Source organism: Dromaius novaehollandiae, chromosome 1 (genome assembly GCF_036370855.1).
Source record: "Dromaius novaehollandiae isolate bDroNov1 chromosome 1, bDroNov1.hap1, whole genome shotgun sequence".
NCBI classification, from domain to species: Eukaryota; Metazoa; Chordata; class Aves; order Casuariiformes; family Dromaiidae; genus Dromaius; species Dromaius novaehollandiae.
In genome coordinates, this window is record NC_088098.1 from 73,756,451 (window position 1) to 73,779,303 (window position 22,853).

Sequence of the window (22,853 nt, forward strand, 5' to 3'; positions counted from 1 at the left end):
TACTGAGGTCATTCAACAAATACAGGCTGCTGCAGAAACAGACTCTGAAACTGTGCTTAACTTTTATATGGCAAAATTACCATATTTTCTTCTATATAACCTGCAGATTATCTTAATAGAGAAATAAATAGCCAGGCAACCTCCTCTTACTCCTCAGTGACTTAGCACTTGCTGTAGTATGTAAGTCTGATAAATCCTGAGGGAACTGTTTACTCAAAAACCTCTTCCACACATTAAACACCTTGTCTGTGATCACCAATGCCTGCTGTTTTTTTCTCTGTATTTTTTCTGTGTCCAGCTCAAATTTTGAGCTATCTATGCACTTAAAAGGCTGTAAGTTCCTGAAGCTGCAGGTTATAAGCTTGAAAATATGGCATCTCTTGGAGTGTCTGACATGAAATACAAGGGATAAACACGGATTTGCTAAGGGAAACACCTGTTTGTTTCTACCATTGAGCAATAAAAGCCATTAGAAAAAAATAAACAATTTTATGGGAACTGAGGGAAGCACAGACAGGGCAGTGGGGAAGGGAATGAGGGTTACTGGAGCAGCTTAACAATGCTCATCTCCTGCAATCACAGGAAAGAGAGCATATGGGATATGCTCACCTGATCCTAACATACAATCCTCGCTTAATGCTTTAGAAAAAAAACGCAAAGAAACAAAACAAAACAAAGTCAGTAATAGAAAGTGATCAAGAATCCTTTAAAAATTATTTAAGGGTTTCCTTTAATTTGTAATGGTATATAGCAAGGCTACCAACCAGTATAACAAGGCCTAATATTTTAATTCTATCCATCTATATGCAGCCATTACATTTTTATATATACATGCATGTGCACACACACATATATTAAGCTAGAATACAATCATTCTACTGTGAATGTTGGTCCTAGCTGGTATGGCAATTCTGACCAAAGACTGGGAATTCAGTGTGCAAAAAGGAAGGGGGGAAGGGGGGTGTCCCGATCCAATATCGGGAGGGTTTCGTTACGATCCCAAGGACGAGATCAAGACGCTAAAACCGGTCAAATATCGTACAACCTTTTACCTTTATTTTCCACGAAGTGGGGAGAAAAGGTGTGGGGGGGGGGGGAAGGCGAAGGGCAGGCGAAGGGAAGAGGGGAACAGAACAAGGATAAGGGGAAAAGATAGAGAAAAGTTGAAAAAGGAGAGAGGAAGCTAGCTACCACCACTCCGAGGCCGATGATGTTCCGCTGACTCCGCTCGAATCACAGCTCAAGCTGGGTGCCTCCGACGAGGGACGAGGAGCGAGGGACGAGAGAGGGGGCGGGGGGGGGGGGCGAACAAAGAAATCCCTCGGCAATTATAGCTTTTTCAAATTAAGTTTTCCCACCCCTCACGTGGTAGTTCAGACCAATAGTAATATTTGGGTCTGGGGTCTCCTGCTCCTTATTGGGTCTCATCACTGTCCCTAGGTAGGCCGTTTACTGTTGCCGTTTCTGCTGACAGGTGTGTCTCCATTCTTAGGTCCAGCCATTAGCTCTCAAGGTCCTGACAAAGAAGGTGATAACTCCAGCAATTAGCACTGTTTCAGCAGCGCACAGGAATGCAAATTGCTGGTAACGCCCTTATCATTCCCGCCTGCAGCAGCTCTGGGCCCTTTCTCACTGTACTAGGGAGTGCGGCCTAAGGCTTCAGCAAATTTAGCCACTCATGCCAAGCAGGTTTTATGGAAGTTGTGCTAAAAACGGACAATAATTTACAGTCCAGATCCCAAAGTCTCTGCCCGATTGCGGTCTCGTTCAGTGCAGGCTCGGTGTGTCCCGGGTGGTCGCAGGGAGACCATCTCAGGGGTTGCAGCAGCCCAGTCCTGTTTCCGCCAGGGACAGATGGCTTGTTCGGGGTTGTGGCCTGCCTGCACCCCATGCACCAAGAAATGTTTAAGGCAAAAAATTCATTCATCAGTCTGCCACAGGGGGAAGGGGGGGACAAAAAAAGGATGAAAAAAATACAAGAAAAAAAGAAAAACATGAAGAAAAGAAGAATAAGAAAGACGAGAAGGAGAGCAGGAAAAACAAAAAGGAAAAGAAGAGTAATAGAAGAAAAGGGGAAGAAAAATGTGAGAAAAAGCAGAGGAGAAAAGTAAAGTGGAGATGAAGAAAAGCAGGAGGAGAATGAGAACTGTGAAAGGAGAACAGAAAAAAAGGGGAGACAAGGGGGAAGAGATGAGAGACAAGGGGAAGGAAAAAAGAATGGAAAGAAAGAGGGGGCAGAGGAGAGAGGAAGAAGAAAAAGAGGAAGAATGGATGACATGAGAAGAGGAGAAAGAAGGAGGGAAGATGAAGAGGAGGAGGAGAAAGGAAGAAGAGGGGAAAGATAGGGGAAGAGGAGGGCAGGACAAAGAAGGAGAGCAGCAGAATAGGAGGTGCAGGAGCAGGTGAAGGGCTAAGATTTTATTTTACAGTTACAGCCATTCTACTTTAAGTCAGTGTTTTAATTAATCGAAATCATAAGACTAAAGTGTTTGGAAGGTTTTGGCATGGATCAAGACTGCAGTGGTAGAAATGAAAAACAATTCTTGGCCCAGTCACACCAAGTGGGCCAATAGCTGTACTATTTCATTTTCTCAGTGTCCGTATATTGATAGTTGTATTTACTTTAAACATGACCATAAATGTAAATGCCAAGTGCTTAAACATAAATACTATTCCCACATAGATTGTTTACAGAAAAGTAAATAAAAGTCTATGCTAATATTGCACAGAAGTAACAGTTTAAAAAGAATAATTGCGTGTGTGTGTGCGTATACACACACATCATGAAGAAAAGCATTTTCAACACCTTTTATTTGGATTGCTTTCTGCCCTTTTTACATGTCTAGTTCAGTGTAGCACTATTCGTCTGTCATTAACTTAGTTACTGAGAAGTATATTCAGTTTCCAAGCACTTAAATTTTTCCTATCTGTGATCCTGACACTGTGACCTAAACATTTCATTGAATGCAAACCAGAATGGGCACAAGGACTTTCACATCAAGTATGTGCATGTACCATAGGGAGAAATCACTTCCAGTCCAGAAGAGGAGCCATTTAATTCTATATACACCACAGAATAGTTGAGAACAGAACACAGCTGTATCTAAATGAAACTGCAGGATAAGTAGAAAAGAGCTCAAAACAAAAGCAAATATCAATCATATATGAAATAATAATAAAAAACCTCATTGGTTGTTCATTTTTATTTCCTTCTGAGCAGTTTTGCAGACAGCCAAACTTTGCCTTGTAATCAGATCCATCCTGTTGCTCTGCTGCACTGAAGGTTGCTTTTAAAGGAGGCAGAACATTTATTTCAGATGGAGATAGAAACTATCATTATTCTGACTACTGCGCTATCTCATCAGATAAAACTGCTGGAAAAGGGAGGGGGCACAAAGGCCAAAAAGTAGGGCTAAGATGTAGATTTGGCGCCAAAACTGGGATTTAAAGAACCTAAAGGCTCAACAATCACTGGTGCTGGAGTTCTACCAAAACCCTTTAGAAAATGGAAGGTGCTTAGTAGATTCAGGACTGGATCTGTTTTGGACATGCAGAGCTCTAGGATTTCAAGTAAACAACTAAGTACAAGCTATCATGAGATTACCCATGCTTATAACTAAACACAAGCAAGTCTCTGCCTTAAGTAGCATTACCAGTACTCTTCAGTTTTTCAGATAAGGCCTGCTATAATGTTCAAAGCAGCACTGAATAAATACATCCAGTAGTACAATGCCAAATGACCAAATCTTTCACCGATCTTAGTCCCCAGTCATACTGTCACCACCTTTTCTACTACAAAAGCCTTTTCTGTTCTGGATGTACATTTAAAATTAAAAGCAAGTTATAAAGTAAAAGGACTACTATCATCATCCTATTTGCAACACAATGTTACCCAAAGGTTTCAGATCTTCAGATTAATATAGAGGCTTTACATGCTCTTCAGCATCAGGAACTGCTGTCATATTTTTCACCCTACTCATCCTTTGATTATTTTATTTTGCCAAAACTTAGCACTTGGCCATTTAGAATGCTTCTAAAATACACTGGTGACTACGTGCTTCCCCTCCATCTTTATGCTCTCTATAAAAAACTGTTCTTGCTAAGAAGAAAGCACCCTCTTTTCTTGACACCTTATTCAGAGCATTCTTTTATTCAGCTCTTTCCTTTCCTTTCCTTTTTCTTTGTTAAAAACAGTCCAACATCTGCCAATGCCATTTTGTCCCCAGGTTATCCAGCTTTAATTTCTCCCATTCATGCAATATGTTCTGCCTGCTCCTGAACTATCTGTTGTGCTTTTTTTTGTGGCATTTAACCTTACAGTAACCTACTTGTGTCATCCTATCGAATGAGATTAAACCATGCTTCTTTGGCTAAGCAAATAAAAAATTAAGCTGGTTTTCATGTTGTTTGTGTCTCATGCTACAAATAGTTTGTGTCAGAAATCCATGCTATTTCAGTGCAATTATTTACATAGTCCTTGAACCAACAGAATCAGGGATACAGTTGGCAATTAGTCCTTGACACCAGATTAAAATTAACTTTATAATGGTCAACGTAGAAACAAAGACTTTTTGCATTTATTTCTACTACAGTGTAGCAAAACTAGTTACCACTGAAAAATGGCAGCACCTATTTCTCCGAGACGCCAGTACTGAAATACAACTTAAAGTGTTTCAGAATAAGGAATCAAGCCTAATTCTGTAAGGCAGTTAACGATATAAAGAATCATGGGCCAGCTACTCAAATGGTGCCATTCAGCGCAGCCGAATTTGCAGTCATGTTTCCAAATACAGGTGACTGTCCACACTGCAAAACAATAGATTAAAAAATATATATATATCACAGTATGGCTTCACTTACTTACCAGGCAGATGTACTCTGAAAAGACATCAGGGGTGGGCTTAAAGCATCTCCTTTTAAAGTATGTACTGTCTGTGATGTTTGAGGCTGTGTCTGAGACTGAGTTTGAGGCTGAGGCTGTGTCTCTGGCTGAGGCTGTGTCTGTACTTGGCTTGGATCCTGAGCAGGGTTAATCCATCGGCTCTGTGCGTGTGTCATCCACTTTCCCTGGATTCCCCACCGTGCCAGGTAAAATTTGCAAATATCATAGTTCATTGAAGAGTAGTATAAAAGGTCCAGTACCAGCAAGATCACCACAAAAAAGCCATAGATCCACACTCCTAACAGTGCAGTGTAGTTGCTATGAAAATAGAAAAAGGGAAAACAAAAAAAGTCATCTAATACATCAACAATAGTCTTTGCATTAGTTTATCAAGGTTATTTGCTTCATGTAGTTTATGTATATGTACACACACATATATACACACACACACACAGATGGACAAAACCAACATTTTGTTTTAAAGTGTTTTATTAAAAATTATCTGTTATTTTAATCCACCTATACACTGCTGTATGCATGACATGGGACATTTTTAGAAACAAAGGCCCCCCCTTGTCCTGCAAATGTTTTTTTATATACATACTAGTGCATAAATTTGGTATATGATTAGTTTCAACGCTTTAGGTGAGGCCTGATATGCACACACTTGATGGACCCGATGGCTTTTATTCTGCAAGTTCTCACTCTCAGAGAGTCATCCTACTGAAAGTGACAGGGCTTTTACAGGAGTAGAGATTAACACGAGTAGCAATATGAAAATATGCTGTAATAACTGAGCCCTGGGGGTGTGCCTATGCCAATGGAAGCACTCATTGCTGACAAGTATTATAAACAACTTTTCTTAAAAGGTGTTAAACCTTTTTCTCTGCTTTTAAACTCTGCTCTGAATTTAGTAATTAATCACTGCTGGATACAGAAGAAATACATATTATCAAAAGCGTAGGCTTTCACGAGCAATTGCTGAAGATCCCTTAATGTGCTGGTAATAAATTCAGGAAGGAAGAACATTGACAAGATTGTATTATAGAATGAATTCAACGGGAAGGAAAATATGTACTATGCTTATATGTACATGCTGGTGTAGCTATAATACATGTAAGAGGAAAGTCTATGAAAATTATCAGCTATTCTCCATTGGAGTGGCTCACAGAGCTTTAAAGCTAAGACAGGTGACTAAAGATATTAGAAGACAGGGGGGAAAAAAAGGGTAAGAAAAGGAATAACGGGGTCAAGAATTTGGAGACCAAAAAGGGAAAAAGTGCTACAGCTCTGCTGGAGATACAATCTTATTAAAATAAAAATGACTGTCAGCTGTAAATGTATTTTGAACTGGAAACTGCGTGAGTAGCAAAGAGGAGGCCAGAACAGAAGAGGAGAGAAAAGTGCAAGAATTAAGTTGTTAGGTATACAGAGAGGAAGGCTACTCTAGACCTAAAAGCTTATACGAAATACATGTAGCAGAGACTATAAAAAGAAAAACAAGAAAAAGAGATAGTAACAAAATGTCATTAGAAAGACAGTCTTGGGTAATGATGATACAAACTGATAGGTGGGCATCCCCCATTTGTGTGAACCTGAACTTACACAAATAAAACTGAACACATAGTCAGCCATGCTCTTTTTAATAGACATTCAGAGAAGCTTTGAGGGAATTGTATTTTATCAGAACATTGATCAACATTGAAGGTCTTTGAGAGAAGAAAGACTGAGATCACATATTATAGATACAAGCCAGAAAGATATTCTGGCAATTTTAAAATATGTCCCAAACCTTTTCAGACATAAAACTTTTCAAGACTTTACCTTGACCCTTCAGTTCAGTCTGAAGTTTTGTACAACTCTTTCACTTATAGTAAAAAAAAACAGGGTTTGATACAAGAAATCAGATAAGAAATCAGAATTTTAATTTCATTGTTGCTGCCCATCAGCACTTATTGAGACTGATTCTCCTTGCCTGTGAATCTCCTTTACACTGCACAGACCTAACTCCATCAAATTAAATGAAATTTCCATGGCAAACGACTGGGAGTAATGCGAAGAAAATCTGACCTGCTAATAGGTCCTCTCTGTGTAACTTCAGGATTATGCAAGCCTAGATTTTCAAGAACTTTCAGTAAATTTCCAGGAGGATTGGAAGTAGACAAAGTACAGTACTTCTGAAAACCCTTACCTAAAGAGGCTTGGCTCAGGTAAAGACTTATATGCATGTGCCTAACTTCCCGCAACAGTGAGTAGATCTTGGTAACACATTAAACTTTGCAGCCCTAGCACTCAGAAGTGTAACGTAACCAGGTTACACCAGGCTTCTGTGTAGCGTTACTCTGGATTTTCAGTGGATTTATTCTTATTTGGAGTAAACTCTTCTATCTGCTACTAATGTAAATAAAAGGGAAGTGAGGACCAGAGAACTGGGGAAGAAATCCACTGTGACAAATCCTGTTCATCTTCATCACTGATGCTAATACGATCCATTTTAAGAATAGGTAAGCTGTATTTGATCCATAGTGAGAATGGAAATATCAGAAATCATGTTATTTTTATTTTGGCAACAATTTGAGAGGCAGGAACATTTCTCACAGTTACCTCAGAAGAATTTGTTTGTATTTTAGGCATTTAGTTCTACCCATCAAAATTTTGCAAAGTGAAAATTAGAGCTATTTTGAGTGTTCCAATTTAAAGCAACAATTTATTAATCAAGCCATATGTGAGTTCTCCATCTGCTCCTTCTAAATAACATCTGTTTCTTACACGTACAAAAATGAAAGACTGCTTTATTTTAATTAACAGACAGTGGGACAACAGCAATATCAAAAGGGCCTTGTGAAAAATCACAAGCAAAATTAATAAATGGTATGTTTTGTACACAGAGAAAAATTCCATACTTTGATCTATTTTGTTACTCAAACTATTAACATGCTACAAAATACTAATTTTGCTGATGGTTACTAATAATATCAAAAATTAAAACTTCCGTATAAATTAAGAAAATACCTTAGGTAGAATATGAACACTGAATGACAGTAGGGCCAGAGACCTGGCAAAGAACTGGGACTCCAAAAACCTAGGACTTGCTCTCATTTCATTTGACTGAATGATTTAATTGTAAGAGTTTCATCTTACTGCCTGATTCTCCCATACTTTTGCACAGAAGTTTCATTTCAATTAAAGTGTGAATAGACTCCAAAACTATTGAGATTCAAATTTGGGGGATTTAGTCCTTCATGGAGAGAATCAAGTAGGAAAAGCTGTTTTGATGTGGTTGCATCTTCCCTCTGCATCCCCAACTGGAAAACTTGCTCTTCCTAACTTTCCCACCCTCCTAATCTGTCATTTTGGAGATTTCTGTTTAGGTTCAACATAACTTTCAGCAGTGTAAGAAATGACTTTCAAAGTCCTCTGCTCCTGCTGGCACACAAATACAAAAGCTAAATCTAGGGTAAACATTACATGACAATTTCCTTTTAGCATCTATGTAAAACAGGATAATTCATGGATCTCCTAGAAAAGTTCATTAGCGTATTACCTGCTAGAAAACACCGTTATTTTAAGATACTTTGGCTGTTGTAGCAATATGGTGTAGATATGCTATAGACTTGCTACAAAGTGCACTTGTGTAAACGGAAAGATTTGCTCCAACTTTGGGGAGCCTTAAATTTGGCCCTTTGAGAACTGGAAATATTTTTCTTACCCATTTCATCCTATTCCGTTTACAAAATCCTACTTAGATTTCTCTGTCAACCCTACACACAAATAAAAATAGACAGTTTCTTTTATTATTATTCTTACCCATGTAATTCCTTCCATCTATTTCATTAACTTTTTGAGATAGATGACAAGCAGGTTTGGCCTAGGCTATTTTTTAGAAGGATTTGTTGATTTTCGTGTGCTGTACATGAAGAGAAAATAATTCTTCGGGGAATTTGGGTTTTAAAAAACAACAAATCAAAACACTTGTGAACAGAATTCTACAGCTGCAGAGTTTATATGTAGGCAGATGGTCATGGAAGCTGCTTCTTTCCCTATTCTCCTTAAACAACACTGCTACTTGCTGCCCTAACACACATCAGATGTCCCAAGCAAATGCACAGTCACATGCCTAGCAAATACCTTGATACTTGTATCACTGAGAAGCCCTATAAACATAGAGTTTATACATATAAACTTAACCTGTGTTTTTTTTTTAACTATTATTTAAAGGCCTCTGTCTAACCTAATGTTTTTCCTGTAGAAATCGTCATTGTATACCTAAGAGCGCTTCCCACTTAAATTATATCTTTTGGGGATGGATGCTAGTGGATTTAATAGATTCCCCCGCCCCCCCCTTTCTTGCAGAGGAGACCTTCTAGGAGATATTCAAGAAAATGGCAGTTCTGCATGGGACATGCTGTACAGTGCTATTCTGTCCTCACATTGCTTTCACTGCAAAGTTGTAGTGTGGTGTGCAAAAGCCATTCAACCCTGAAAAACTAGAATAAGAGATAAGGAAAAAAAACTAATGCATGACAGGCTGCCATAATGCTGTCCCAGTATCAGATTAAGGACTCCTAACACAGAACTATTGCTGAAACCCATCTAAACATGCATAATAAAAAATTTGAGAGAGTGTAAATAGTAGATTCAAGTGAATACTGTTTAAAAAATATAATTAAACAAATTAGACAAAGTTTCAGGCAAATATACTTTGGATAGCAGAACTTTTCTTGGCTGTTAGACATCACTAGTTTTTCTGTATTTATTAATAAATGAACTGTTCACATCCATAAATATTGTAAACTGATTTATCTGCTTGATCACAAAGAGATATATATCTATATACCTATATATCTTATATAGATAGATAGATAGCCATAGCCCAGTATCTGCACTTACCAAAACATAGGAATCTTTAGTTATGGTAACAGAAAAAATGTAAATAAACCTGGCTATAGACATATTATGCAACTGCAGAAGATAAATGTGCTTTTTCAGCTATGCCATGACAAAGAAGTTACAAGTCACTTCATTAATGTTTTCCCTCAGCTGTACAACAAAATAAGAAATGTTTCGATGATCGTAAGAATGGCTAGGGGGAAAAAATAAACCAAATAACAACACTGAATCACTCTTCCATTAAAGCTATAATCTTTTTCTTCAGTTTATTGCTATTCCCATATCCTAAATCATTCTCCACAGGTACAATGCAGAACATCTCACCAGAATCTTTTTTCAGTGGTGTATGAAATTAAATCTAAATAAATAGCTGACTTTGTTTCATAAAGGACGCTGGAGAATGTTACTATAAAGTGAACCTTGAACATACTAGAATCCAAATAAAGTTAAATAATAATATGTCTTAAATAAAGTCAGTATGTGTTAAATAAGATGCTTATTACCACAGCCTTTGTGTAGGCATCTAGGCTTCACTTCTTCCTGCCTCTCCAAAGTACGCTGAAACTCCTGGGAAACCTCTTACCAATGTCAGAGTGAGGAGAGCTCTCTCCCTGTCTCTTGCTACACTAGTAGAGTTTTATGCTGGAAGTTAGCTTCTCTTCATTTTCCTGACCCTGACTTATTTATCAAAAGCTGATGTTTCAGGAAGTTACAAGAAGACAACACTGGTTCCACTTCTGCACCTCTCTAAGCTACACCTCCAAAAGCATTTTCTTGTATTTAGCATGTTTTCACCTACCTTTGCAAAAGATCAGCATGTAGCTAATGCTCACAAAAAAATTCTGGATGGAAGATGCATGTAGTACATAGTCTGTGAGCTGTTCTCAACCAAGAGGTGAATCTTCCCCACAAAGAATATAGAGATCTTTCCCCATCAAAACTGAATGAGGTACTTTAAAGGGGGGGGGGGGGGGGAAGAATGCTAAAACTAAAATAATGCTTACAACTAGGGCCTAAACATGTTCACTAAAAGAAGATAGCATAGTCCAGAGAATACCAAATTACCTCCTTTCCCACTAAAACTGCTCACACACAACAGCTGAGAGTATAATTTACACCTTCCTCTGTTCATACTAAGTGCTGAGATGTCGTTTTAAACCTCGTATCAAAAGACAAGTAAACACAGTCTCTGACTGGTGTAGTTTGAACTTGTGTGGAGATGGGACTGCATTTGCTAATTGTCCAAATAATCCAACATACACTGAACACGTAAGAAGTTTGTGCCATAATGAGAATAGCCAAGCCATGAACCGAGCCCCAGACAACAGCCTGCAAAGCTATCATAAAAAGCTAAAATCTGAGAGTCTCATACAAAATAGTGTTGGATTTCTTCCTAAATCCAAGGCCTTTTCTCTGCATATTTGTTGTACCACTATAACTGCATCACTCAAAGAGAGGCTGACTTTTGTCTTCCATAGTGAGACTGATGTATCAAGCTATTTTTATTGCCAAAGATACCATGTACTCCCTATGCCCTGCTACTGCAAGCAGATCCACCTTACTCGATCACCATGTGCTGAAGTAGTCAGTCTGCATCCACACTTTAGATTCAGCCAGATGTCTAATTGCTGTTGTGGCAGCATGGTCATCCCAGCGAGCAAAGGGAAAGCACATCCTACTTTTACCACATAATGTATACAGGGCATATCTTGCACTGGAGCATATGACAAAGCTGTGGTATAGACTACCAGAGGCTACCTTGAGGCACATGCTTTGGCAGTGCTGGGCAGCCCCAGATGAGGGTGCTACCAATTTTGAGAATGTCCGGAGTGCACAAAGGGTGGGAAAAAATGTATGGCCTTTAATGGACCTGTTGGACCTGAAGCATCTCCCCTGTGTTCCATATGGTAAGTTCCCATGGTGTTCCCAAAAGCACCACAAGGCCAAAGCAGGAAATGTGACCTCAAGTGCACAGCTGATCATGCTGTAACAAGAGAGTGTAGAAACAACTTGATTTAAAGTTATCTTATATGGGTAGAGTTTATTTTTATCTTTCTTTTATGCTACACAGTATAAAAGCTTCTTCATACCAAGATAACCAGGTGATTGTCACTTCTACAACTGTAGAAGTTACAGCATGCAACTTCTGTATCTATACAAGACTCGAGCTTTGCTAGGCAGAGCTGTAAGAGAGAAGATTATTAAGGAAGACAACAGCTGACTGGACGCAGCTCCGCACTGTGACTTAAAATAGCTGACATTACTATTCCAGCACTATAGTCTCCAAGCTTCTTCACATCTGCTTCCATAGAAATGGATGACAAAACTCCGACTGACTTTTGCATGGCGGAAGAAAGCACCAAAATCCCTGTAGTAGCCAGAAATGAATAGACTGGAATTCCAGTCTTCTTTAATCTGCCCCTTCCTTACCCTGGAGTGCCTGGATACCAGAATAAAATGGCAGGGGAAAACAGACAGATCAGATATGGACCCTGCAGGTTTGCACCAGGTGCAAGTTGCCCTCACCACCAGAGAAATCACAGTGGATTAGTGTGGCCAGAACATCAAACAGTAAAAAGGACACAGATCACAAGTGAAGATTTTGTCATCATACATACATAAACAGTAATGAAGGTCTACTTGCTACTTATTAGCTCTTTGGAAAAAGAGTTACTGACATTTATCTTTGAGGACAGGCCCCAGAATTGCATGGGAGATGCACATGCGTAGCAAAGTATCTCAGGTAGCAGGCAAGGACACCATACAACATGGGTATATAAGCAAGTATGTCCTGTTTCCCAAGGTCAGTGATTACAAGATTTATATGCAAAACATGCAGAGATTCAAAATAGCAGTGGCCATGGAAAATTTAGGTTGGCATGGAAAATGTCAACTCCCTCCCTCTCTCCCCTGCTGACAGTTTTGGGGGTTTATTTTGACTGATACACATTTCAACATTGTTTGGATTAGTTTGGGGTGTGGGAGAGAAATTTTATTATAACTTTTAGATCCATGCTCTGCTAGCAATGTCTACAGTGGGTGTCAAAGCAATAAAAGCAAAGGTAGAATATCCTGTCCTTTAGAAAAGGTCCGTAACAGCAAAAACCTTGTGTTTTTATGCATGTACAATTATTCTAATTGCTTCCATCATTAAGAACACCTCAGACTATGTTATTAAGATCAAGAACAGTTCAGTGAAGAGTACTTTAAAACTCATTTACTTACTTATGCATATATCCATCTGCGTTCCCTGTTAGGTTCATCTGCATAACAGTCTGAAATTCTGTCTCATTGCAGCAATATTTAAATACTGTGTTGTTATGGTGACAGCAAAAGATGTAAGATTTATTGTCAGAAAGACGTGGGCAGTGAAAACCAAAGTGGTAGCGACCTTTGTAGTCCGTATATGGCTCGCAAACCCGAAAATGTGCAGACAATGCTGTAAAACAAAGAATGATGTTGGCTTAGTGAGTCACTTGTGTTATCCGTATGTTGTGAACTGTAATTTTTGTTTGGTTAAGCTTAAACAATTGCTCTTTAATTTCTGAAAAACATTAATAAGATATTTCAGGATTTTGACATCGTAATATTTAGCACTAAGAACTTAAAATATCTAGCATTTTGCAATATTTTGACTTTTACTGTTATTTCCCCCCCCCCCCCTTTCTTTTTTTTTAAGGAAGAGAAGAAGTACCCTCCACACGAAGGAACACAAGTGTTAGGGAAACACTTTCGCACTGCTATTTTAAATATATAGATACCCACAAAGACCAAACAATGTTCATATTAGTTCTTCCTGGGATTGTGTCATTATAGCTAAAAGCCTATATAAAAACTGCAATAAAAGTTTGGCAGTACATGCTTTATAGTCACTGTTATTGTGTCAAAAATATCTACTCCATTGTAAAGGCCATTCCTTTTGATAAGGATCACTCTGCTAGAAATAAAAAGTACAAAACAGTATAACAGACCTGAACAACTTTGAATTTGCAAGTATCTAGAACTAAAAGAAACAGCTATTCTTAAGCATTCCTACTTTTCTTCTTTATTAAATTCTCATGTTATTGCATCTTTCAAAACATTTTTTCCAGGAGTACATCACATTGATTTCACTATCAGTTTTCCTGAAAAAAATTAAATGCTCTCCATATATATCCTCCAAATGCAGACTCGAGGCTGAATGTTGTGTGCCAATCACTACACAAGAATCCGAATCACCCTATTACTACCTGCCTCTTTTTCTGTGGATTATAGATCCTATAGCAGCTATGCTCCTTTCCCATACTTCAGCTCTGTTGCTAAAATGAGAGATGAACCAGCATCCAGTATCAGGAAAGCCCAGTATGCCAGAGAAGAAAGTCATCTTGGCTAAGGAATGATATCAATGTTTTTTCCACACAGACACGCACACGTACATATACCTGTCATCATTGCTTTAACAGAAGAGAAAATCCCTTTGTAGATGAATTGAGTCAGGAACTGAAGTGCTATAAAAATGCTATTTCCAAAGGAACATAGATTTTTGGAAAACTAATTACATAACTGTTCTTGCTCTGCCTGGGAAAAATCCGTGTTCAAATCTCACGATTCTGTAACTGGTAATGAAATCTTCTTTCTTTAGGCTTAGGTTTTCAGAATTGGGACCCTCTGTAACTCTTGCAACAAATGTGCATGTTGAAATTGGGGCACAAAATCCACAAAGCAGATAATTACACACATATATATATTTATTTGAACGAGTAATTCCCTACATCGCTCTTAACTAACATAGCAATATTACTAAGTGTTCCAGGATTAATATCCAAAGTTTTGAAAATTTTAGTTTTATCTATGTATCTGTTGTTTTTTGAGACGCTGACCTAAAAAAAATAGGAGATGCAAAACTTGGTATGGGAGAAATTCCTACAGCATGTAGAGCTATTATAGATATGTATTTGACTTCTAACAAGAACAGGAGCTTGATTCAGTGGCTTAAATACAGGACTGCAGTACCAGCTGGGATTCCCCAATCTGTTCTGCCTGGCCTCCGGTTTTAAGTCTAAGAGGTGCAGGTCTCTTGTACGTCCTGTCCACACACAGATCTTCTAGGGCAAGTCGAATGGCATTTAGATGCATGTGGTTAAGCACTTAAAGACCTCAAGTGTTTTGCAAATGTTTGCTGCCAGTTTACAAGGATGCATTACATGCTTATCTTAAACACTACTCATAGTCCCACTAGTCATTACTAGGAAAAAGATGAGTCTATGCCTGATGTCAACAAACATACAGTAAATTGACCTCAATTTGTATAGTCATACAAATTCACAGGTCGAGGTAACACCTGCCTAATGTTCTACTGTAAGTTTCTTCAAGATCAAGGAGCTGGCTTTTAATTCATTTTATTGGACCTAATAAATACAAGTGGGGTGACAATCTTCATATTGCACTTCAGTAGTGATGTTTATCCATGGTATTTTTGTTAACACTATCTAGCAGTAGAGTATCCATCTAATCCTTCTGGATAATGGATAATGGCCAGTTTCAGATGCTTCAAAGCGAAAAAGTTGTCCAATAAACTCTCTAGTAAGGAAAATTTCTTTCCACTTTTCTCCTTTATGGGTTCTGTCCTGAAACATGCCTGTCTTTCAATTTCTGGGTTTTGTTTTCCTCCATCTTGTCCAGTGTTCTCCCTATCCAGAAGAGGGATAATGGTCTTTGAAACTACAGATCTCTTATCAGAATAACACGTTGCAGCAGTGATTTTTGTGGCTTAAAGTATGTACTACTTCTGCTGTATCTGTAGAGAAAATATAACTGGTCTAAATTGATCAATTTGGCAGTTGTCACTTTTTAGTCATTTTGACCTGATCCTTCTCACTTGGAATAGCTGTACTTTGGTTATATATTAGCTACTTCTATGAATCAGAGTTTCCCCATCATCTTTGTTGCCTGCAAAGCCCTGGTATGCAGCACAGATTTTGTTTTTCATGCGTTATCAGCAGAACCATCAACGTTTTTTCAAAATGCAGGTCTAATGGCTTTTATGGCTAAAGATATGTTAACTTACTTTTCCTTTAAAAAATAACATTACTACTATCATTTACATAGCAGTAATTTTTAAACCTCTAGTATAGACGAGAGTTTCAAGTTTGGGATACTTCAAGGGAAAAGTACTTATTGCCAGTACAAGCTTTGTGAAGAGGATAGTAAAAAAATGTCATTTTTCACATGTCTACTACAAACTTAGCTTAGGTGAATTATACCCAGGTTAGAGTACACCAAAAGAACAGCAGCCCTGCCAAGCTATACCTGACTTGTGTATGTATCTAGCTCATGTCATCAGTTATTTATATTTCATAACCAGTTATTTATATTTCATAAGCTAACAAATACTTCCATTCTTCTGACATTATTCTTGCCCAGCATTCAGAGAGAGAAATTACTTTCTTGAGCATGTTGTGAGCGGTGAGAATGCAATGGAAGGCTATAGGACCTTGAGAGGTTTAACTTACTCCTCACTGCAAAATGGTCTTCTTACCAACCCATGTCCCTAGTCTATATCCCTACACAGATCCTTTGCCCATTTTAAAAGCAAAATTAAAGTCAAACTTGTTTGGGGTGAAAGCTGGGTGAAAGGTGGCTACAGAAGAGAGGGAGAATGGAAGATAATGTCAGGTCAGAGGATGAATTAAGTCTGTAATAAAGATGTATTGCTAAGCAAGGGCTTAAATATTAAAATGTGTTAGTGATTAAAATACATACACAAGAAAACACGTAATATCGTGTTTGAATTTCGGTCTGAATTTGCCAGTCAGTGAAAAAAAAATCAATTTATGGTAATCTGCTTAATTTTACTTGCTGTCTGTGTTTGCCCTGGGAATCAGAGATCTAGCAAACAAAGAGCATTTTTTTACTAGATATTTTTTCTGAAAATAAGTGCATTTCAATCTTGCATGTGTATGAAGACAGTCTGAATATTAGAAAGCCTTATTGCTACAGAAATTCTTTAGATAAAAGTAGTGTGACTGAAAGGCTCTAAGTTGCCTGTTGCAAAGATGGCAGCCGTTTCTGAAGTGGAACTGCCTGTGTAAATTCTCACACTATCTTTGAAATGTATTACTGAGGTTAGTAGTACAGATCCTCCTATCTCTGCTCACACACATTTCTAGAGAAGTCTGTCATCCTTCAAATGACTGATTTCAGCTCATCTTAAGATTTATCTACTCTACCTGAAAAATAAACAGATGGTGTACATCAAACTGATGTTACTTTCCTATCTGCTTCTAGTTAGATCTCTGTAATGCTGATTAAATCTTTAATTTAGCTACCAAGTTTGTAAAGCACAAAAGCTTTCAGAGGTGGCTGGTCATTATAAGCTCTCCATATGTATCCACAGAAATATTCACATACATACATTTTACTTGGCACAACCCCAATCATTTCAGATCCTCTGATAATTCTGATATAGGAACATTCATTTTCTACTCTAAAGGAAAATTACTGTAATGTGCAAATAATCTGTAAAATTTTGCTTGCTAATACAGCCTTGCTGCCATCACTGATTTTATAAATGTATTTTAACCCATTCAAGGAATTTAAATATCAACATTATTGCAAAGTGTACATTTAGGAGTTAAATGGACAGACTGATATTCTTCTAGCATGACTATATGCTGCTCCTTCCTTTATTAGTCATTCCCTGTGCCGTCAGTACAATTAATGTGTCCACATATCCTAAAACTGTGTGGCCTTGTGCTCTTGATGTTTTCACATTGAAATAAAATTAGTCTGAAGAGTTTCTGTATTCTGAATCTGATTTCACCCTTTTTTTTAATGAAGCCACAGCCTACCCACTCTGAACTTAGGCCTTCCTTTTCAGAGTTGTTTCTCCTTGTCACGAGAGAATTTTGCTCATTTTGGGCAATTACATCTCCTTCCTAGACACACAGCTAAAGCTGCCAAACTTTATCTTCATTTTGAGCCCACAGCTTGATATCCAAACACACACCTTTATTCTACTGCTGCTGCCACTGACGCAATGAAAACCAGGCCCTGAAAACTGCTGCTCTGGGAACTTGTCTTTTACTTGTACGCTAACTCTCACTGTGCCTTGTGGAGCTAATGATAGTTAGGCTTCCAATTATTAAGTGCAGTTTTCAACCATAGATAAAGGTTTTAAAAATTTAAGTCTGCACCTCTTAGTAGATCAAGAACTTGGAAATGAGGCATGATCTTACAGACAGAAGTCTGTAAATCTAGTGAAGTCAAAAAGAGTCTTGCCATTAGGTTTTCATTTCAGCTCAGTCTAAGAATGATGTTTGTATCATTTCAAAAAGAGCAGCATCCTTTAGCTCTGCCATTCTCACTGCATAAAGCCAATAGTTTTCCTTTATGAAAGCTGATGCATCTTGGACAAATATTTTATATTTGTGCTAGCTCCAAAATAATATATAATAAATTTCATTCGAGTCTTGTAAAATGTTGGTATAAGTTAGCAAGGGTCTAAACCCGTGCCTACAGATGTCAGTAATAAAACTCCCCAAGGAGCAGAGCTAGGCTGGCATGAAAGGCTTCTGATGATTCCAGATTAAGCCTGCACTCTACATGCTAGTAATGAATATCAGATAATAGAATACCAATAACTGAAGATCAGCAAGAAGATAAGGCACACATTTACAAAGACAATTTTCTGGCATTTATAGATAAACTATTTAAAAACTCTATGTAATTAGTCTCAAACAAAGAAGCTGTACTTCAGAGGCAGAGTATTTCATCTCCTAGGAGAAAAACAAGTCAGAACACTTGCTGTATGCTTGGGTTTGAGGGAATAAATGTATATATACCAGTGGCTAACTACTTCTGTTTGCACACATAGTGTAATACTAATGTCCCATTCAATTGGAACATAGACAATTATATTATCACTACTTCTGTTTGCACACATAGTGTAATACTAATGTCCCATTCAATTGGAACATAGACAATTACATTATCTTGAGGAAAATGCTTGCAGAAGTGGAATCTCAGGAGATTTCTACTAGAAGTTTCCTAAAAAGAATGGTAACAGTTTGAAAACATAATGAAAATGAACAGAAAGACTGGAGCTGCTGGAAAAGTTTTGTGCTGTTTGACTCCTGGACTATGTGCACCGAATTCTTCTTGAAAAATTGGCTTCATTTAGGTACCAGAAAAACAGCTTTCTGAAAAGACTTTAACCTGAAAAATGATGGCTATAACCCCTATCCCTGATCCTAGTACATAGGAGAAGGGTGGTTACATAACTAGGGATGCAGCGCCATACATAGGGATATCAGTGGAAGCACTGTAAAGCAAGACAACATTTTAAGATTAGGCAGAGCAGCGGTCAAGTTGGCAATATTGTAATATTATTAACAGAAGGACTGTGTCAATTACAGCTACAAAATGAACTGTCAATAGTAAAAATCAACTAGAATGCTTACAAATGAGTAACGACGACTCTGGGCAACAAAATGCACACTTGAACTAATGGATGAGGATATAATACTGAGTGTTGTAAGGATAACAGACACTACAGTAACAATTGTTACTGGAGCATAAAGATATATAATGCTTAGTAAAGTTTTAAGTATAGTGGTTGAGGATATGAATAAGGAGTAGTGGTGGATAAAACAAAATCTCTTTGAATCAAAAAGAACTCAAGAAAGAAGGTAGAAGAGGTTGTGCTAGAAGTTTAAAATTCCTAGGACCAAATTATTTGGACTGAGATCCCTTTAATTTTTTAAAAATAAAATTATTCCATCATTACAGAAAACCTTCATGTCATAGATATTTCCTGAAGAAAAAAATGCAACTAATAATCATAGGGCTCCAATAATTCTCAGTGTAACAGCTAACAGATTTCTGCATAAATCCTTTTTGTGCACTAATAGCAAACACCTAGGGCAGATCTAGCACACATCTAGTGGAAAAACCTGGTGCCCACTCCCTGTCCAGTGAATTCTTCAGGTAAAATTGTACATTTACATAGAATAATACCAATCAGGAAAATGATGTACTATTTGTATAACGTCATGCATTTTTCTTTACATATATGTAAGATAACTTACATCACCTCTGACATGCACTTATTACAAGACCAGCTGAAGTTCCAAGTGCAGTCCTTCACATACACACATACTCCTGTGTGCATGTATAGAAATATACATTTGGAACCCTGCTTGGTCTGTTTTCAATAGATGGTCATTTAGCAAAATGATTGGATTGTATAGTGGTGCAGACCTTTTTATTTTATTTATTTTTTTTAAGATGAGCTGAAAAACTAGAATATCAAAACAGTATCTCTGCCTCTTAAATTTTCAGCTTGCTTTTTCTTGTCAGTGTCCCATTACTTTTGCCTTCTTATACTGAATTTTGAATTGCATTTCAAATTCCAGCTTCCAATTACTAAATGCATAGCTGATTTATTTATTTATTACTCAATGAACAACGCATTAGATCTTGTTAGTTTTGAAGTAATCCAGGATTAAATTGTAGCTACTTTTTCCCTGTGACATACATCATTGAAAGATAAATTTTTGGCATAAAAGTTACCTGCTGACAAGAGTAATGAAAGCAGAACCATCAGCACATTCAAGGACTGTTGACCACAACTTGTCATCGTTGGCTTTCATTGGTCCATTAGAGAATTACCTGTTGGACAAGACACATCATGGTTAAGTGTCTGTTTCATCTCACCTTCATTTGTTCAAAGACTTGCTTCCACACAAAGCTTTGGTAGGCTGAAACTACTTCATACAATAAAAATAAATTAAAAACAAAAAAACCCATACTTTTTTCTGGACTGGGTTTTAGAAGTGAAATAAATTCTCCTTTCAAGGATTTTGTTAAAATTCCTTTTTATTTCACCGTGAATGTAAACAACTATTTACACACCTTTCATTAACAATGAGTAGAGATGAATCATATGAAGTTCTTCTTGGATATTCACACTTTCCCTGTAATCTAAACTCAGCAAGAGCCTGCTTGTTTTATTGTTATCATGAATGGGTCACTGTATTATGCCTGTAAGAACTGGAAGAATACAAACAAAACAAAAATAGTCTGCTTTGAAAGTCACTCTGTTTTACCCCATTAGAGGGTGCAGTCGTTCAGAAAGTGGGTTGAGCAACTAAGCTGGTTGAAAACATCTCAAAAAAAATTTTTTTTTATTAGAATCAAAGCATTTCATAGGATTGTTCTTATTTCTCGTGTTTCTGGAAATGAGGGTGAGATGTGATGCATACTTATATGCTGCCATCTGCTTCCCTATCTGCTTCCTCATCTGGCTTCCTTGCAGTTTGGCTGGCAGTAGTCATAAAAAGGCTACCCTAGTTTTTTTGCAGAACAGCCTCACAGCTGGGGGATTCGGAATGTTTCCTATATGCACATTGGTTCAACTTCACCAGCTGTATGTTCTGCAAGTGTAGCAGAGGTTCTCTCCCAATACAAACATTGCCATCAACATCAATAGCAACGTCTTGGTACCCTATCCTGCTGTCAATGCTACACAGACTAAAAATGGGCATATAAGCTCTTCAGCATCCTGACCACACGTTGACAGTAGAGGATAATAAAGAGGTACTTTAATGGTCTGTACAGCTATCTTGGGAGCTTGGGCTATAAACCAGGAAGCCTGGAATTGCTTATTTAGGAGAAGAAATTCCACCTAGCTGGTATACTGGAGGCTGACAGGAGTGAGTCACATTCTTGGATTGATAAAAACCAAGAACAACAGTTTAAGGTGTTCATAAAGAAGCAACATAGAAAAATTATAGAAAAATGGCAATTTATATAAAAATATTGTTTGTTTCTAAGACACTGACAGCTCAAGAGCAAAATGATGCCAAATGCTTCTAAAAATCAGTGCTATAATAGGTAAATATGATGTAGTTTACTAATTGGGGTCTACTACAGGCTACAGAATCAAATTAAAACCCCAAGACAATTGCACCTGTATGTAACAAAGACGGAAAAGAAAAATCAGCAGTATCATGAATAACTAAGTTCTGAGCAACATACGTGGGCATGGGAGGGAAGACATAATGCAACCTACAAAACTTTGATAGACAACAGATTGCTCACTAACAAGAAATGCTGTGTCCAGCACAAGCAGATTCTGTAACAAATCATCTTAGCAGATGAAGACAAGCAGATCACAAAGCTAAAAATTAGTGGTAACTTTTGTACAAGAAATTATGATAAATTACATTTGTCATCTGAAACATGAGTGAAGTCCAAACCACTTTAATATTTGTAGGTCTAAAATAAGTCAGTTCCTCTCAGGGGAAAACAATCATATACCACAACACGTGAAAGAAAAAATAGTTGTACAGAAAACTATGAATGCTAACCAGGAACAGATTAAGAATATGCCACCGAGCATCAATCAAAAGAAGCCATGCTTTTTCCAGAAGGAATATCACTTTAAATCTGCTTGATATTTTAATTAAAGTTAGAATTGCATAAAAAGCAAAAAAAAAAAAAAAAAGCAAAAAAAAAAGATACTACTGAATATAAGCAAGAGGTTAAGAATTTACAAGTTTAATCAAGAAAGCAAACAGATAAAGAGAGTCATGTATTGCTAACACTGTTTAGAATAAAATGAGTAAGACTTTTTTTTCCCCTGGGGAAATCAAAACTGTAGAAATTCTGACAGTGACCATTACTATAGGGAAATATTATATTCAGTAGTAGTTCATGAAAAAGAAAACCAATCAATAAGCACTTCTGTTGTGCATCTGGGAAGAGACAGATGTTTGGTATAGCTGAGACTTAAATATTTCCATTTCAAGAATAATTTAGCAGGACATTAATGAGCTGATACTAATGTTCATAATTTTAAATCTGCAATTCTGTGTAATTTGTATCCAGTTATTTTAGAAGAGCTGTTTGGGAAGCATATATATTCTTTTTTTCAGTTATTTTTGGGGTGACACTAAGGCAGCTTACAGAGCACTTGAAGAAAATTAATGACATTTTTAGCAGTAAATGAAATAATCCAGGTAATTACAGGCTTATGAGCCTGAAATGGATCTAGAGAGTGTTAATTAAATGGTTAATATAGAACACAATTAATAAATAA

The 22,853-nt window shown here is 37.4% G+C and overlaps 1 protein-coding gene across 3 annotated transcripts in view; it reads right to left on the reverse strand.

The window, feature by feature from the left end:
* Positions 1-1,105: 1,105 nt before the first annotated feature.
* SHISAL1 (shisa like 1) overlaps positions 1,106-22,853 on the reverse strand; it is an 86,111-nt gene continuing 64,363 nt past the window's right edge. For all 3 annotated transcript variants that reach the window (XM_064516827.1, XM_064516829.1, XM_064516821.1), the window contains exons 2-5: positions 20,324-20,422; positions 12,998-13,211; positions 4,865-5,200; positions 1,106-1,880 (exon numbers count right to left, since the gene is read on the reverse strand). In XM_064516827.1, coding sequence (XP_064372897.1) covers positions 1,652-1,880; positions 4,865-5,200; positions 12,998-13,211; positions 20,324-20,390 — 846 coding nt within the window. In that variant the 5' untranslated portion in view covers positions 20,391-20,422 and the 3' untranslated portion in view covers positions 1,106-1,651. The remainder of the gene's footprint in view (positions 1,881-4,864; positions 5,201-12,997; positions 13,212-20,323; positions 20,423-22,853) is intronic.